Source organism: Cyprinodon tularosa, unplaced genomic scaffold (assembly GCF_016077235.1).
Source record: "Cyprinodon tularosa strain WSP-4 unplaced genomic scaffold, ASM1607723v1 ctg112, whole genome shotgun sequence".
Classification (NCBI taxonomy): domain Eukaryota; kingdom Metazoa; phylum Chordata; class Actinopteri; order Cyprinodontiformes; family Cyprinodontidae; genus Cyprinodon; species Cyprinodon tularosa.
In genome coordinates, this window is record NW_024037916.1 from 1,625,799 (window position 1) to 1,645,077 (window position 19,279).

The window sequence follows — 19,279 nt, forward strand, 5'->3', positions numbered from 1 at the left end:
TGATAAAAAACAGAACATTGAAACAGAAGAAAGGCTCAATTATGTTTCCAGCTTAGGTGCGATTGTGAACTATTTTTCAGAAACTTTTTTTAAACCATTGAGCCATCTTGGTGGGTTTTTTAAGTGGAGCTAAATAAATGGAGAAATGCTGTAATTATAGATTATCTTTCTTTACGTTCCTAATCATTTTTCAACTTGACAGATCTTGAGATTTCGGAAAAATCCACTCAGTGAGTTTCCTTTTTGGTAAAAACACTACTAAAACTATGAAGTTTCATAGTTGGTTCTTTCCCATTGGGTGTATTTGCTCCAGTTTCTCGTCTCCCTGTGAAAACCAATTCACTTAAACATTGTCAAGGCACTGCATCTTCTGCCTCACTGAAACAACAACAAAAAAACAACATCTGAGATGAAAGATGTCTATCCAGCAAATGGGTTAGCATGGATAGTCACATCCTTTATCCGGCTCTCAGTAAGTGGACGGAACGTCTTCTCGTTCACCGGCAGCTTCTCCAGCTCATCAAGCGTTTCTAAGCCATCAATGATCCTACATGTCAAAAGGTGATATTGGAAAAAAAAAAAGAGAAAGCAAAATTAGAAAGATGTATCAAAGAAATTTGCAGTAAAATCAATAAATAGATAGAACATGTATCATTACAGCTGTTTATAAGGCATATATGTCATACTTTCCAAACACTGTGTACTTCATGTCCAGGTGAGGTTGTTTGGCATATGTGAAGAAAAACTGGGAACCATTGGTGTTCGGGCCATTATTTGCCATTGACACCACTCCTCTGACATTGTGCTGAAAAGAGAGAAAAAGGTGATTCAGCTGAACTATTGTTGCTTAAAAAAAGCAGTCATTGTGTTTAAGTTAATCTCAATCAACACTCACCTTTAAGTGCTCACTGAACTCATCTTCGAACTTGCGACCCCATATGCTCGTTCCTCCTTTACCTGTACCTGCAAGACATTTTTAAATCAGTTAATCATTACATCTAATCCAGGGATTGTGATTTTTTCTAAGAGAAATGATTGAAAATCAAACCCCAAAGCAATACCTGTTGGGTCTCCAGTTTGAACCATGAAGCCTTTTATATTTCGATGAAAGGCGCAGCCATTGTAGTAGCCGCTTGCACACAAAGCCAGGAAGTTCTGTAAAGTAAATTAAATTCCAGTGTTCTCAGTATGACTTCAGATTCACTAAAGCTGAGTGATAACAACCACAATTGTAAACATGAAATGTAAATGTACATTATTTAGTAGCAGAAAAACAAATAATCTCATAGCTCGGTGTTGTTAAATTCCAACCTTTCTTGTCCCTATAATAGATCCAGTTTGAATCCCCCTGATTCTACTCACTAATCAGCTGAAAAGTATTTCAATGAACATCGATTAAGTTCTTATTAGGTCAAAATTTGTTTTTAAACTTACCTCACAAGATCTGGGAGCGCGTTCACAGAACAGCTCGATCTTAAGATCTCCTAGATCTGTGTGGAGAGTAACTGCCTGAAATATCACAAGAAGTCAAACAGAAATGTTAATAGCCTAAAAATCAATGATGCGCGCAGCTTTCCTATCAGCTCAGTATATAAAGTAACGCGACTGCATCCGTGATTTTAACGTGATTATCGCGATATAAGTATAATTAAAAACAGCGTCACTGACTAGACGAGATGGATGTACAGTTTACTGAAACCAAAGCCAAACTTTTAAAATAGATTACAAAGAAATTACCATTTTGAATGTTGCCTCTGTGATGTTGTGCACGAAACAAACTACTCCGGAAAGAAACAACATAATCCGCACTATGGTTCCGCTGGTAATCACAGGGCGCTCGTTTTAATTTTAAAATGCAAATTGTTGCTGTAAGTAAACATTTTCATTTTACTGTTAACTGGAAATATTTGAGGTTAAAAAAAATCTGCATAGGGGTGTTTGCATACTACCAGAGATATTAAGATACAGAATACTGTTGCTAGCATAAATGTCTTAAAGCCTTTATATATATATATATATATATATATATATATATATATATATATATATATATATATACAGGTGCTGGTCATAAAATTAGAATATCATGAAAAAGTAGATTGATTTCAGTAATTCCATTTAAAAAGTGAAACTTGTATATTATATTCATACATTACATACAAACTCATATATTTCAGATGTTTATTTTGTTTAATTTTGAAGATTACAAATGACAACAAATGAAAATCTCAAATTCATCATATCAGAAAATTAGAATATTACTGAAGACCAATAAAAACAAAGGATTTATAGAAATGTTGGCCAACTGAAAAGTATGAACATGAAAAGTATGAGCATGTACAGCACTCAGTATTTAGTTGGGCCTCCTTTGGCCTGTATTACTGCAGCAATGCGGCGTGGCATGGAGTCGATCAGTCTGTGGCACTGCTCAGGTGTTATGATAGCCCAGGTTGCTCTAATAGTGGCTTTTAGCTCTTCTGAATTGTTGGGTCTGGTGTATTGCATCTTCTTCACAATACCCCATAGATTTTCTATGGGGTTAAGGTCAGGAGAGTTTGCTGGCCAATTAAGAACAGGAATACCATGGTCCTTCAACCAGGTACTGGTAGCTTTGGCACTGTGTGCAGGTGCCAAGTCCTGTTGGAAAATGAAATCTGCATCTCCAAAAAGTTGGTCAGCTGCAGGAAGCATGAAGTGCTCTAAAACTTCCTGGTATGTGGCTGCGTTGACCCTGGACCTCAGAAAACACAATGGACCAACACCAGCAGATGACATGGCACCCCAAACCATCACTGACTGTGGAAACTTTACACTGGACTTCAAGCAACGTGGATGAAGTGCCTCTCTTCTTTTCCTCCAGACTCTGGGACCTTGATTTCCAAAGGAAATGCAAAATTTACTTTCATCAGAGAACATGACTTTGGACCACTCACCAGCAGTCCAGTCCTGTTTCTCTTTAGCCCAGGCAAGACGCTTCTGACGCTGTCTGTGGTTCAAGAGTGGCTTGACACAAGGAATGCGACAGCAGAAACCCATGTCTTTCATACGTCTGTGTGTGGTGGTTCTTGAAGCACTCACTCCAGCTGCAGTCCACTCTTTGTGAATCTCCCCCACATTTTTGAAGGGGTTTTGTTTCACAATCCTCTCCAGGGTGCGGTTATCTCTCTTGCTTGTACACTTTTTTCGACCACATCTTTTCCTTCCCTTCGCCTCTCTATTAATGTGCTTGGACACTGAGCTCTGTGAACAGCCAGCCTCTTTAGCGATGACCTTTTGTGTCTTGCCCTCCTTGTGCAAGGTGTCGATGGTCGTCTTTTGGACAACTGTCAAGTCAGCAGTCTTCCCCATGATTGTGTAGCCTATAGAACTAGACTGAAAGACCATTTAAAGGCTTTTGCAGGTGGTTTGAGTTAATTAGCTGATTAGAGTGTGGCACCAGGGGCCATCAATTTTGAACCTTTTCACAATATTCTAATTTTCTGATATGATGAATTTGAGATTTTCATTTGTTGTCATTTGTAATCATCAAAATTAAACAAAATAAACATCTGAACTATATGAGTTTGTATGTAATGTATGAATATAATATACAAGTTTCACTTTTTAAATGGAATTACTGAAATCAATCTACTTTTTCATGATATTCTAATTTTATGACCAGCACCTGTATATATATATATATTTTTTTTTTTTATTTTTTTTATTTATTTATTTTCTTTTTTTTTTTTGCTGTTTCATTGAAGGGGTAAATCTCACTAGCTAAAATCTCACATCAAAAATGATAGAAAATCAAAAGTATACACATTTATTTAAACATCCAGAAAATTAATTGTTATGAGCTTTTCTCTTCATAAAGTGAATTTAAAATAAGTTTATTATTATTATTATTTGTGGCCCAGCTTTGGGGACACACAAAAAGAAATCCACAACGGCCAAAGATGCACCATGGACTAAGTGATTTACGCAGGCAAAAGAAACAATGTTCCAGGTAAACTCCTTTAACTTTCTCAGTTTATTTCTCCTCAGGCAAGCAAACAGAAACGGACAAACATTTCCTCCATGCCTCTCTTGTGCTGTTAAAAAAACATACGCCCACCCAGATACATGCTGGTCCTACCATTGACTGCCTATTTATAAAAATAATTCACCCAAATTAATCATAAATAACCAAAAACAAAGAAACATGACTAAATAACCAAAAAACATAATCTCATAATAGATATCAAACAATAAAGTGAATAAACTTAGCTAGATTATGCACAAAAACAAAAAAACTTTTAAATTAACAAAAAATAATTGGCTCCTACATTATTATTAGTTTACGGTTTACAAGTGATACATGAACAGATATATGACACAGAGGGCTTTCTTTGCCATCCCACTACAAAGGAAAGACAAGAGAACATCCAAGTAAGGCAGATGTGTGTTGATCTCAGTATAGGAAATGGCTAAAATACTGAGGGCTCCAAATCTACTCATAAAATCAATATTTGTGAGACTTTGCAATTTACATAGTATATTAACTTCTTATTTTTTGGACATTTCTATCAGGGGAACTCTATCAATAGAACACAACTCATCACATAGACAAAATAAAATCTGAAAAATTTATTCAAACTGGTGTATTTTCTTGGTGCACAAGCAAATGAGAAGCATGCTTAAAGTCGCAAAATACTAGAGCACTAAGACTGTCCTGCAAAACATAATCAGGATTGTTTTTACGTCTTTAATTTTTTGCAAAATAAAGTTACTCTCTGTTGCAAAAAATAAAAATAAAATATTTTTTTTTGCAACATAGTTACTCGGGCTGCACAGTGGAGTAGTGGGTAGCACTGCTGCCTTGCATCAAGGTTCCAGTTTAAATTTCAGGCCGGGGATCTTTCTGCATGGAGTTTGCATGTTCTCCCTGTGCATGTGTGGGTTCTCTCCAGGTACTCTGGCTTCCTCCCACAGTCCAAAAACATGACAGTTAGGTTAACAAGCTTCTCTAAATTCTTCTTATGTGTGAGTGAGTATGTGTGTATGTATGATGGACTTGCGACCTGTCCAGAGTGTAACCCGCCACTGGCCCATTGACAGCTGGAGCTAGGCACCAGCCCCCATCACGACCCCAGCAGCGATAAGCGTGACAGAAAATGGATGAATGGATTATGTTACTCTGTAAAACTAAATGAGGACATCGAACCACTGTAAAAGAAAATCATTGAAGTTGAGAACAGAAATTCTCATGATTTCAATGCATTTATATACCCACAATTATTACAAAGGCAGGCGCTGAGTTAATTATTAAGCCAAAAGTTTTTATTTTTAGACACAAACTTTTCAATATAAAAAAGAAAAAATTGAACAGTACATAAAACATTCCTAATAGTTTGTTAACATGAATCTAGTGTATTACAAAGTAAACAGACAACCGATAGAAGAAAATATAAGTACAAGCTGGATTCCTGAGAAACTATTCAATACTTATAAGAGTGGAAACAGGGAAAGTTACACAACCAAAAAATAATCGGAGATTCATCAAAGCATTGGATACTCCAAGCTCACCATTACTTTTTACATATTTTTCATAAGCTAATGGTGATTGTCTGAAGAGGCCTATGGCCAAATAGTCTGTAAAAAAGTTTTCAAAGACAAAATAACACTTTCCTTTATGGTATAATCATCAAGAAATAAGACAAAAAAAAAAAAACAGCATACAAACCTCTTTTTTGTGCCATTATTGAATTTCCTAAATGTAGTATAGTGGGAGAAGGTGCTAGAGTGCAAAAATATTCTCCAGAAAATAAAAAAAAATGTACTGCAACGACTACAAATAATAAAAAAGCTAGGCTGATGCACAGAAAAAAATTGTAACTTACCCACACTAAGTTTAAACACCATATTGCACAATTTATCACAACTACATGCAACTGAAGTAGATGAATATAGCTTAATATATTTCTCATACTTTTCAGTAGAATTACAAAAGTGTAGAATGCTACTTTTTTAACATTTTACATTATCAAAAAAATTATACTTGCAGGCATTGCATAAGTTTGTGAAATCAAAACTTTTTTTTCATATTTGAACCTCCAGAAGAGTCCTTACATTTATAACACAATTTAAAAACTTAATACACTAAATAAAACAAGCAAAAAAAAAAACAATCACATAAAACGACATAAAAGGGTGTGTGTATTTCATGAACAACAAAAGGAATGTCCAGAGGACTTTTGAGCATGTTAGGTCATCAATCTCTTGCTAGATTTTCTAACCTTTACACATTAGCTTAAGTAAAAAAAAAAAAAAAACTTTAAGAAGGCAGGAATACAAAACTGACAACAAAAAACAAACCTGCTCCTAAAACATCACATCTAACTTAGCTGTGTAAAATACTAACTGGTTATTTGGTTATTGTTGTCAACAAAGCATGAAGCATAGAGCAACACAAAGAGCAGGCATATCATCAATGGACTGGAGTCGTCTTCTGCTGATGGAAAACAGACCTGGAGATGGGAAAATCGTAAAATTCCTATCTGTATCGATTGGTTCTGGCCATGATAGCAGTTATCAAGCTATAGGATGGTTTCAAAGAGTTGCTGTTATGCAACTAATACAATTTGACATCAAATATTGGTTTTATCAGTAGTTGCTCCTGTTGGAGCAAATTATGGAATGCAGGTTTTAATGTGGTTGCATTTCAATCAGCTGTATGTGGGTCTAACAGGACTGGGATGAAATAAATATAAATTATTTAATCTATTTATTTATATAGCTGCTATCCTATAACGGCTGTACCGTGTCCAGTTGAGTCCTAGCATGAATGGGAATGGTGGCCTAGTGGTTAAGGCATAGAGCTTGGAATCCAGAGGTTCTGAGTCCACTCCAACAGTATGCCACTCTGGGTCTGTGAGCAAAGACCCTTAACCCTACACTGTTCCCTGGGCGCCACACGATGGCAGCCCACTGCTACCCAAGGGGAGAGGTTACATGCAGAGACTTAATTTCATTGCTCTGTACTTGTGACAGTGTAATTATGATGAAAGCTGGTAAAGAAAAAGAATAAAAAAGACGATCAGAGAGTGAATCTCATAAGGGCAGACTAACTAGTATTTAGATTCAATAATAATTGAACATCATTGATCTCACAATGGAGAAATTCACTTTTGCATTGTGACCCATCCCCTTGGGGAGCAGTGGGCTGCCACTATGTGGCGCCTGGGGAGCAATCAGGGGTTAAGGGTCTTGCTCAGGGAGCAAGAAATCAGGGGATCGAACCGGCTACTTGCAACCTTCTCAGAGCACAAGCACACTGCTCTAACCACTAGGACAACACTCCATATTTCATCTTTACCTCTTTTTTAAAGTTAAAGCAATGACCCCTTATGTCTAGGAGACGTGACCTTAAAGGTCTAATGCACTAACTACTGCTCTGCAGTATTAGAATCTCCCTCGGCTTTCAGGCCATTATGGAGTCTATGCAGCTAGGGCTTAACATTTCATATTTAGGTATAATTTTTTTTTTTTACATTAATCTGAGTGACTTAAATTGGGTTGAATTTGCTTTGCAACATTAAGGTTTTAATTCCTTTATTTAGATTCAGGGGAATATAACAGAGTTAAGATGTGGAAACTAAAATGTAACATTACTCTCACCAAGTTGACCCTTTTTAAACTTTAATCCTGCACTGTAACATCATGCATATCTTTCCTTTAAATTTTTGTATTAATACCATATTGTTATATGATTGTACTTTTACTCAGGGCTGTGCCATTAGAAAATCATACCAGCCTATGCCTACAATTAACACTTAAGAAAATACTGTATAACACGAAAAAACTCAAGGCTAGTTCTAACTGTTAAGGGAGCCAATTTTACATGCTTTCCTTCACTTTGGAAAAGTATTTATTTTTCATCTCATTAAAGGAACTCTTACATGTTTTGTTAGAAAATAATGTGTAATAACGACACATTTTAAAGAAGCAGTCTCCTTATATGACTTCTCTAATTTATATGGGAATAATGCATTCTATGTATAATAAAGTTTTTCAGAACAATTATTGCACCCTGCTGGTGTGGCATCAGTTATTTTTGTGTTTTATGCTATGTTTTTTGCTGAGTTTGTTAATAAATGAAGCCCTTTTGAGTCTATTTACAATAAGACCTTGTAACCAGTGACATGGTACTGTGCATGATGAGTATGCAGGGAAGTAATGGGGCAAGTCAGCAACTACAGGCGAAATTGAGAAAATAGTGACTTCCAAGATCCCTTGTGTAAAATTGTAGAAAAACATTTGGTTTCAAGAGGGAGTACAGTGCGAATGTTGGGGCTCATTTAGGGGGGCAGCTAAATCTGCAGAGGGATTCATTATTGCTTCAAAGCTTATGGTTGTGTGAGTAAAAGTGCTCATTAATACTGATACTAGTGATAGCAATGCTATTCATGGCCCTGCCTTAATGAACGTTAACTTCACTGTAATGGGACTGAATTCATATGCTTTTCTACTCATTCCAGCAACTCAAACCACCAACGGTCAAGTGACTTGCCCTGCGGCACATTGAGCTGTGACAGGAAGAAGCAGGAATCCAACCCAGAAATTCAGAATCCAAGGCGACTACTCTTCCTGAGCCAGTTTCCACTGTTATATAATCCAAAAGATAAGTCCTGCCTCTTAATGGATTCCTATGAGACGGATATGACTCATGAACTTATATTTTAGAAGTATGTTTTTCTATTGGTTTGCAAAAGATTATTAAAAGATCAAAATACGGCTGCAGCCCTGGATGTAAACAAGAAAAACAAGCCCCTAGTATTGGTTATATTAATACAAACCTCCACTAATGCTGATCCACTGAGGAGGATTAAATCTAGATTCCAAATAAATTAGGTCACCAATCTGCCCCAAAAGCCTTATCCCACACTGTAATGTTGCTGTAGCAACATTAAAGTGTGGGATAAGACTGTAATGTTGCTGTACCAATGCCATCAAATTTCTCTCAAAGAAAACTCTGATCTCTACGAGACTTTCACTGACACTCATTTACCTCCAATGTGTTAATTTATTTAATGTTTGTAAGAGTTTACCAATCAACCCTGTGGAGCTGAAGGCCTCTGAGATCTGTGGTCCACAACGTAGAACTGAAACACCCCGATCAATGTTTTAGGTTCATATATTTGAGTAAAAGACAACTTAGTTGATGTTGGACAAGAGATTAGTTTCTATGCCTTTTAGAAAGTTGATGACTTTGTAATATTGCTGTTATAGCTTTGGTTGGTCATATAAACCCCCAAAATAACCCTGAATCTGGTACTATTTTGGAATGCAGAGTAGTCTACGTTTAGCTAGCCAGTAGTTTGTCTGTACATTTCCTCCTCTAAGCCATAAATACCACACCGTGATATTGTAAACAAAAGATCCCGATCACAATGGCACTGGCCTCAGAATGTTCTAAAAGAAAAATATAAACAAAATGAACAGCAGCTACCAGCGTCCGTATTGGTTCTGCTAGACTGGCACTGGCATTAATACCTTACTTTAATGGTAGTACACTGAAACAAGATCACATCTTGTTTCTTAGTGCCTCAGGGTCACCATTCTGCGCCCTGATCGAAGCGCAGGGTATGTATGGCTTCCTTCAAACTTGTTCTTTGTCAGCTTTCCACAACTGTTCCTTAGCATCTGCAGGCAGCGTGTTGAAGAGGTCCTCTTCTACCACGAGACCACTTCTCTTTAGCTGTCTGCACTCTCCCAGCTCCACAGGCAAGCACTCCAGGCGGTTTCCTCTAAGCTCTAGCTGAGTCAGTGCGGTGAGCTCTCCAAACCGCGACGGCAGAGACTGGAGGCAGTTGTTCCCCAGGTTTAAAGTGCGAAGCTTTTTGCACTGGAACAGCTCATTTGGCAGAGCCTCGATCTTTGTTTCATAGTGTAAAAAGTTGTACAAAAGAGAAATAAAAATAGTTAAACACAGGCACTAAAGCCAAATGTAAGTAATAAACAATATAAAATGCAAAGACTTGCAAAAGATTTAACACTCCTTGAAGTTCTTTGTCACATTTCAGTCATAAAAAAATCAAATAAATTTCACTACGATCTTATTTAATGAGTGAACATTTACTAGTGAAGGAACTTGTACATATTTTCAACAAATTCTTTACAGATTAAGAAACTCAGTATTTGTAAAAAGCCTGAAAAAGTGTTGGGTGAGTATGAATTTGCTCCACATGAATAAATCCTCTGAAGAATAACCTTTCACTGTAATCAGTGTTTGTCTATGCCAGCACTGACTGCACATCTAGAGTTGAACATTTTCAGATTCATTCATGTGACTAAATGAAGCCCAAACTCAATCTGAATAAAGAAAGTCTGCTACCACTTTGTTTTTCTGACATTCCTAGATGGATTTAGGTCTGGACCATTAAAGCACATAAACATGCTATGCTCTATACCATTTAGTGCGGCTCTGGGTGTTTTGGGGGTAATTACCCTGCAGGAAAATGAACCTCCAACTTGGTTTCAAGTTCTTGGTTATTTTTTTTTTCCAGGTTTGTCCTGTGCTCGGCTTCACTGATCTGCCCATCGTAACAAACTGCATCTCATGGGACTTTTTATAGGTCCTTTCAAAAGAGGCTTTTTTTTTTATCTCCAAAAAGGCCAGTTTTGGAGGCTGCGGATGTGTGTAGCTCCTCGAGTCACCAGAGGCCTCTTGGCAGCTTTTTGATTACTGCTCTCTTTACCCAGCTTGTCAGCTCAGATGTACGGCCATGTCTTGTTAGATTTTTAGTTGTTCCCTACTCCTTCCCATTTTCCAATGACTGATTGAACAGAGCTCTTGTACAAGTTCAAAGCTTGGGATATTCTTATATAAGTTGACCATAACTCAAACTTTTCCATACTATATTCCTCACCTTTCTTGGGATATTGCATAATCTAACTGCAAGAATCTAGGTAATGTTCTCTGACCAAATATTTCAGACTTTCACAGAACATCTGTATTAAAATGAACATGATTTAATTTATTTTAAAGGCTATTTCTGAGGAAAATTAATTGGGGACAACTTTTTCCATGTGTTTTAGATTAAAGTGGGCTGCAAACACACAGCAATTTATACAGTTTCATTTATAAAAACAAAACTTCCTTTCACATCAATGCAGATCATTGGATTAGTTTATCAAATAAAATAAATGAAATTAATTTGAGGCAAAAAGACAGAGAGGTTCAAGGAGTAAACATGCTTTTACGAGGCAGTAGAAATAAAAACCTGCTCCATCTGTACTTACCCTGTTGGCTGTCACTGCCATGTACTGTAGATTTTGAAGGTAACCGATGTCTGCTGGAATACATGTCAAGTTATTGTGGCTCAAATCCAAGACTCGTAGCTTCCGGCAGTAAAACAACTGGCTGGGAATCTTCTCAATCTTGTTTCTGTTTAGATGCAGCTTTTCCAGGTTGGTCAGAGTGCCGATTTGAATAGGAATGTAGGCAATCTGGTTGTACCAGAGCTTTAAGCACACAAGCCGATGAAGGTGCTGGAAGCTGATGATCTCCTCTATGGTCTTTAGGTTGTTGTCCTTCAGATCAATCTCCTGCAGGTTGTGCAAACTGAAGATCGAGTGGGGTATGCGCTCTAGATCACAGCGAATGAGCTCTAGCTCTGTGAGGTTCACCATCTTCTTTAGGCTGTTCAGCACCATCAACTTAGTGCCTTCATTGTTGATTGAGAGCTTCTGGAGGTGCAGGCCAACATCGGTCACAACTTGAGGTAGCTTGGTGAGATTGCTCTTCAGACGGAGAACTTTGAGCCTTTTAAGCTCGCGGAGCCCATCAATGACAATGTAACGGTTGTTCTCAGAGCTCAAATTCCCTGTGAGATGAAGCTCGCTCAGGTTTTTTAAACTGTAAATCCATAAAGGGATTTCTTTAATGTCTGTAAACTTGATGTGCAGAGACTTTAGATTCTCGCGCAAAAACGCCAAGGCGGGAGCTTCGATTTTTGCGGGAGTGTGATAGAGCCACATCTCTCGAAGGTTGACCAGCTGTGCGATGATTGGCGGGATGGTAACGTCTGGGATGAGCTCCAGCTTGAGAACTTCCAACTCCATCAGATCAAACACTGTATCTGGAATGCCGCTCAGCATGAAAAGATGCAACTCCAATTTCTCCTGAGAGTTCTTGGTTATCCTCTGCCTGAGCTTGTCAAGCGTCCACTCGTTGTTGAGGTTTAGCTGCCTCAGCTTATTTTCACTGACCTCTGAGAGGAAGACGGCAAAGCGTTTGGAGTACAGAGGATCATACTGGTCGATCATGTGCAACATAAATGCAAAGTCATTCTTCACGTCGGGTATATCGCTGTAACTGCTCTCCTCCCGGATTGATTCGAACGAGTACTTCTTCAGAGAGTGCCGCAGCATCCAGCAGAGCGTATACATGCAGATCAGACCATACACCACCACTAAGCAAATGTAGAAACACGCCAAGATTTTAAAAAGTGTAGCAAGCGGATGAGCACAGTGGTACACTTTGTAACCGGTCAGGCTTTCTATATTCACAGAACAGTCCACACTAAATTTAATATCGTGCACATAATACCCTGTGTAGCAGATGATTAAAATAAACTTGATAACTTTTATGATTGTCTGACGGATGTACAGTCTGTATACGACATCTCCTTCTTCCACGTGGATACGGAACTTCTTCACTTTTTCAAACAGAGCTTTTGCCTGCTCTCCTTCCTTCTTGTCCAAAACTCCTGTCTCCGTTCTATCAACGATGCCTTGCTCGAAGCGCGTCTTTGTTCTCTGAATCATTGGAATGCTGGCTTCCACATCCTCACTTATTACCGACTCCTTATGGTCAAAAGATCCATTCATTTTCATTGGTTTAGGATCACTTTCTTCCACCACAGTCTCTGACAGTGCCCTGGTTGTCCAGGGAGAGTCAAAACATTTAAGCAAAATGGAAACAAAGTGTTCTAGTTTGGAGCTAGTCCGAGGAAATTTAAACCAAAAGTTGCTGCAAGCTAGGAAAATAAGTGTGTGGAGTAATACCAAGTATGGAAAGTACTTGGCAAACCAATGCAACCTATTTTCATAGCACACTGCATCAACATAATTGTACTGATGGCGGTCCAGATCATACTGAATCCCTTTTGGCTCCGATGGGAAGGACGCGGACAAGTTGGAGCTGAAGTTCCTCTTGCATGTCTCATTGACGACCCATTTGCAGGGAAGGCAGATCATCTTGTCTTGGGTGACTTGAAGTGTTCCACCAAAAACAGAAATCATGAGCATGACGATGGAGATGTAGTCTGTGAACACATCCCACCATGGCTTCAGGATGCGGTATGCAGGCTGGGTGTCCACAAAGTACCGCAGCTCAGTGATGGGGATCATGGCTCATCTGTGGGAGGACGACAGAAGAACTGGTGACCAAATCATCAACGCTGCTTTTAAAAAGATTTCAGACTTTCAGTGCTGACATGACAACATACACCTGACAATTTACCAAGTCTGACCAAAAACTAGATGATTGAATAAATCATTTAATCCATACAGTTAAATAAATGATCTACATATTTATCTAATTTAAACATTCATAGATAGAGCTCAATTTGTCCCATAAAAAGGAGAAAAAAACATTTAAAATGTAAAAAAGCATTTTTAAAATATAAATTGGTTTTGAATTCTGAAACATTTTGATAAAGAAAATAATCAGTGGATGAATAAGGTCGAGAGATTGTAGGCAGTGAGAACCTTTTTTTAATAGGAATCAAGATAACTAAGTTTATTAAAGGGTAAGAGAAGTATGTTCTTCAAAATGTTCAAATCAAAAGATCATTTTTTATTGGTGTTTTTAGAAAAAAAAAACACAAAAATATTTAACTGGAAAAATAAACTAGTTCTAATTATTTTCTATTAGGAATCAAGCAAGACCAGATTTTCTTTAATTGCTTTATGCAAACTGATTAGCATAAACCACAATACTGTTCTAAAGGAAGCAGGGGAAAACTTTAGTAACAGGAAGAAAAAGGTGATTTATATACAGTAAGAAAAGCAAAGTGACCTGAAGTTACCCCGTTATATAGAAGGAAAAATGAGTTTAACCCTTTATGCATGGTAAGGATTTAAATCCTTTATTTACCTGAATGATTTAGTAGGAAGTGGCAGCAAGATTTTGCATAAAATATGAACTAAATTCATACTCTATACAGTAAAAGCTAAAGAAAAGAAATGAGTTACAAAATGTTAACATTAAACCTGAACCATAAAAGCTGCCGGATGGTACCTTAATGTAAATGTTTAATACTGATGGTTAACACAGATATTAGGAAGATCCTTCACTCTGCCCATTATGATCGTTTGGCCAACGCTCTCTCATCATAATTAGTCTCGACTGGTCCTCCAATTATGACTTAATGTGGCATCTCCTTTATATTTAAAAGTTTTTGGAACAACCAAAGGGCAAACCTTTGACAATAATTTCAACTAAGGGCTGCATAACAAGCTAATCATACAACTGAATAATTTTACTACTGTGATGTTAAAGAACAATTGTAGAATAGAAGAATTCACGCCTGCAGTTCCATCCCTCTGTTCCCTAACAACAGGCTTGTTTTTAGCTTCCTGTGCAACAATTCTGGGTCTTAATAAAGATATACATCATTTTTGACAATGTAGGGAAGATAAGAGACGGCTTATTGTGGAGGAGAAGATACATGACCGACTCCTAAAGTGGCAGCTCATACAGCTGCGAAAGCTCTGCCTCTGCTGTAAAATCTATATCTGGATGCTACGGTGAATGTTTGACGGAAAATTAAAAGCAGTTGCCGTAAAAGTGGAAACAATTGCCAATTAATACCATTATATTATGTATTGATCTTAAACAGATCAGAAATAAGTACAATAGTCTGTAAAAATATTCACAATATAAATAGTACTTTTGTATATTCTGTATATTGTCTCCAGGCTAAAACATGCTTTTACCCATTTCAAGTTCATCCATTTGCGCTTAAAGATCCTAATTAGAACACTAATGGATGAAATAAAGAGAGGTAGAGAAGCAAAACATCCCCCAGTGGGTAAAAACTGTCGCTACAAAAACATTCCCCAGCTGACAGCAGTATTGCATCCCTTTAAAAACGTGCACATTAAACAAGCAAAGTTTCCAAGCTGGTGGAGTGAAGTCAGTCCTTAAAGCTGCATTTTTTTCTTTTAAAGAGATGGGTTGTAAAATCTAACTGTTGTAGTTTCCAACTCTCATTAAAATTATTTAAATTCATAGAAAACAATTAGAGAACGACATGTAAAAATTTCTTACATTTCTAAATAGTCATCTCTTCGGAAAAGGAAAAATGACGGAAATATTTCAGTTACATCAATCAGGTGTTTTGGAGCAAGGAAACGACCAAACTCATGCTGAGGTTCATGTATTGAGAACTGGAACAGGACATGACTGTTCTAAAGTATAACAAGGTTTCTAAGGAGAGTCAACCTGCCACATGACTCTATTAGATCTAACACATTCAATGGAAGAGGCTTCATTAAGATCACAGAGATAAAGCAAACATGGCTTTGTTTAATCGTAAATAATTATGTTTAGAATGCAATAAACCATTATTTACTAATCGCTTAATAATGTAATAGCAGCATCAGCTAGAAAACCTCTGTAACATTTGACTCTTCTGTTTCGCATCTGTCAATTGATGTTTTCAACATTTTCTGTGACCTGATCTATGTCAAGGTTTGACTATTTAACGCAGTAAGAATAATAATGCCTGCATGTGTGATGCAAGTTGTGCTGGACTGTGTCAAGCTGTTTCACTGGTTCAAACAAAAACAAAAAAATATAATATATCTATATGCCCTTTTCAAAAAAGCAAAGAAAGCAAAGCTGCAGCTATTGTCACAGAGCTGTGCCCACTTCGTCACCAACCTGCTCACAATGTTTTTAAAACATGTTTGGTAAAAGATTTTAAGACAGATAAGAGGACATAAAGAAAGACAGAAAAAATGTTTTACTTTCTTACACTGGGTGAGGACAGTGGCAGGGTTTGAAGTGAAGTTTTCTAAAGTTATTTTTAAATTTCATATGAGGGGAGCGTGATGTAAGGCAACACTGTAACAGTGAGTCACAAAGAAAGACACAGCTGGAAAGGTTGCTTATGTCCCACATTGTCCCTAATAAGTGCCCTAGTTGTCCAATATTTGTTTTTTTAGGATCTAATCACCCTACCTATAAGCAAAGTGAAAATTCATGCCTCATCGCACATAACAGTTAATCTAAATGTCATTTTTTTAATTGAAAATACAAACAACCAACTAATACTGCATTCCAGCATTAATGTTGTGCACTCTGTTACAGTTTGGAAACACGGTGCAGCTCCTGGTATACCTTAAAGCCCCCACTTTCTGACTGCTCTGAAATTAACACATTTCCATCAATATAAATTATATTAATCCAATTCTGTGCCCTTTTTTAGGCCATAAGATAATCTAAAATCCAAAAACTTATTTTAACATTTACTTTGCTAAAATGAATATAAAACACCAGATAATTTGAATGACATTTTAATACTAAATGATTCCATTCCATGGTAATACTGAGCAAAAATGCTGCAAGTGCAGAACAATTACTTTCATACCAGTTAATAATTCAGCCAAATATTCACTGAATTTGGTATAAGCTTCCTTATATAGAACTACAAATAAGAATGATGGTTTTATTACTAATTCTTACAGTACAAATACAGACACGTCATAAAAATGATGAGAAATTTTGCATTACAGCCAAAATCTGCCAAATGAATAATTCCCTTTCCAGAACCCTTATGGAAAGCCTTCAACAAGAGTGATTTTATTTCTCACAAATCATCCGTTATTCATCATAAAAAATCATGCAAATTTTACATCATACCAGATGCTACACATTTGAAACTAACCATCATAAGCCAATATAAAAGGTTTTAATCCACTGTAAACATGAGTGAATCTTTGCTGCAAGCCAACTGACTTCAGAGAGAGAGCACAGGAATTCATTATGTCGCAACTCAGAATTAGAAGATCGCAGACAATACAAAGGTTTTGTAATCTCTTGTATTTTACATGAAATGTAAAAACGTCCGAAGATGACGTAAAAAAACAGAATTACTTACGAATCCAAACTGAAGAGCCCCAAAAAGCCATTGATAAAAACATCTAGAAGACCTCACAACTTCTCTCCTTTCAGTCCGCTCTCCATGAAATCCTGACCCAGCCCGTTTGATTCATCTCTTGCCTTGGGTGGTAGCACCACACCTCACACGCAAGCTAACGAAGGCCCTCTTCTATAGATAATATTCCTTTTTTGGCCCGTGTAACCCAAACAAGTAAAGGGCCAGAGGACCTACTTTGCTCCACCCCCCCTTTCTCTATTCTTAGCCATTTCCGTTAATAATATCCAGAGTATTGTCTGTAGGGGCCTTGAGAAGCAACTCCCCCGACCTTCAGGAGAAGATCCTGTTTACCTTACGGATGCTTCTGTCTCCAACCAGTGTCTCTCTGGAATAATCTTCCATCAACCCTTGCACTCCCACCGCACCCAAAACACACATGCACATAACAAGAATAGGGAAAAGGCATTCATCACCGCTTGTACTTTTTCAGGAAACCGTAAATTCGAGGAGCCGAGTCGTCTAGTGTGATCTTTTGCCAAATAAGCAAATGCGGTCTGGGTTCACTTCTGAGGAACTTTACTCACCTAACAGCATCTCCAGTGCAGCAGCTTTGTTGGATGGAAAGCTTAAGCAGCTCCAGGTCCCTTAAGATAATAAAACACTGGCCAGTTTGGAGGTGTTATCTGGGCTCCTGATGATGTCCCCAGTGGGGCAGCTGCTCAGCCAGCAGCCAACAGTCTTCATGGATCATTTCCTTTTTCACTGCCATTCCAGTTTAATGGGATATCTGAATAATAAAAAAAAATGTATGGAAATTGGATTCCTGCCCGAGTGATGATGTTTAACTGTATTCTGCAAGGTTACAGCAAAAAAAGTTTTGAATTAATGCAAAAACAGCATGGATTTCAGAAAAAAAAAAAAAAAAACGATGGACATTGATGACGGGTTTTAAGAACAAGCTTTTAAAACAATATATGACAAATATGCACACACAAACGTATACATATATATATATATATATGCACATATATATTAGGGATGCTACTAAGGATTATTTTGCAAATTGTTTGATATCTCGATTATTTCGATTTACAATCTGATAGCCAACGATTCTATAAAGATATACTTTTTATGAAATTAAACGTAAAACTCAAACTTGTGGAGTTCTGAACAGAGCATATTGACAGAAGTAATTTAAAAAAAAACTTAAATGAAAATGTTTTTATTTTTATTTTTTTTATAATCTTAGTTACTGCTCTGTGTTGCTCTGTCACATAAAGGCCAATTTTAGAGATTCTATACTCCAGTTAACGATTATTCGATTACTGAGTTAGATGATGATTATTTCATTATTGATCTGATAAACTGTATTAAATAACCATTAAATAATACAGTATGGATCAATCATTAATCATCAATACTGTATTTATATATAAATCAATGATTAACAAAAAAATATTACTTCTGTCAATATATCTGTTCAGAACTCCACAAGTTTGAGTTTCACATGGGTTAATTTCATAAACAATAATATGGCCATTAGTGTGTTTATTAATGCCCGATGGCATCTTCCACCTAAATATGTTTGATGTATTGGGGCCTATAGCGTTTTCTGAAATCCTGTGATGGAAAATCTACACTTTATTCCTTTCGATATGCACGTCATCTTGTTTTTTCTTAGTAGTTGACCCAGTTATTTACAGAGAAAGTTTAGGCAAAATAAATTTTTTGCTGAAATGTTTTATTTAATATAGTCACAAGACTCTAATAATCACAAAAAAAAATCCAACACCTTCGGGTAAGCAAAAAAAAAAAAAAAACAATTTAGGAAACGACGAGAGATAAAGTAGTTTTGCCAAAAACTGACAGCAAACGCATAGGCTAGCTTAGCTACAGGCTAATAGCTGCTTCTCTTTCTGAAGCAGCTCAATCGGAAGTTTCCCTTCGCCACAATTCGTAAGAAGGTTGGGCTTTCGTTTCTGGTCTTAAAGGGATGTTACGTGTAACTTACTTCTACTGATGAGCCTCCTTCAATTTGGACGTTAATTTTTTACAGTATTTATGCTGACAAAATATTGTTTGCACTTGCTAGTTGGCTATCATCCGAAGCATCCTTGCAACTTTCGCCATCCAATCGAGGGGTGGCG

General features: G+C 37.1%; 2 protein-coding genes across 2 annotated transcripts; both read right to left on the reverse strand.

Annotated features, from left to right (window-relative positions):
- Positions 1-275: 275 nt before the first annotated feature.
- On the reverse strand, positions 276-1,803 carry ppil3 (peptidylprolyl isomerase (cyclophilin)-like 3). Its single transcript, XM_038299603.1, has 6 exons — positions 1,738-1,803; positions 1,435-1,509; positions 1,062-1,155; positions 896-963; positions 687-805; positions 276-547 (listed from the first exon to the last, which is right to left on the reverse strand). Exons 1-6 carry the CDS (start codon positions 1,798-1,800, stop codon positions 421-423), a joined length of 546 nt encoding a protein of 181 aa, XP_038155531.1. The 5' UTR covers positions 1,801-1,803; the 3' UTR covers positions 276-420.
- Positions 1,804-5,279: 3,476 nt separating this feature from the next.
- On the reverse strand, positions 5,280-19,272 carry lrrc8ab (leucine rich repeat containing 8 VRAC subunit Ab). Its single transcript, XM_038300439.1, has 4 exons — positions 19,144-19,272; positions 17,717-17,919; positions 11,263-13,381; positions 5,280-9,895 (listed from the first exon to the last, which is right to left on the reverse strand). Exons 3-4 carry the CDS (start codon positions 13,372-13,374, stop codon positions 9,620-9,622), a joined length of 2,388 nt encoding a protein of 795 aa, XP_038156367.1. The 5' UTR covers positions 13,375-13,381; positions 17,717-17,919; positions 19,144-19,272; the 3' UTR covers positions 5,280-9,619.
- Positions 19,273-19,279: the final 7 nt, after the last annotated feature.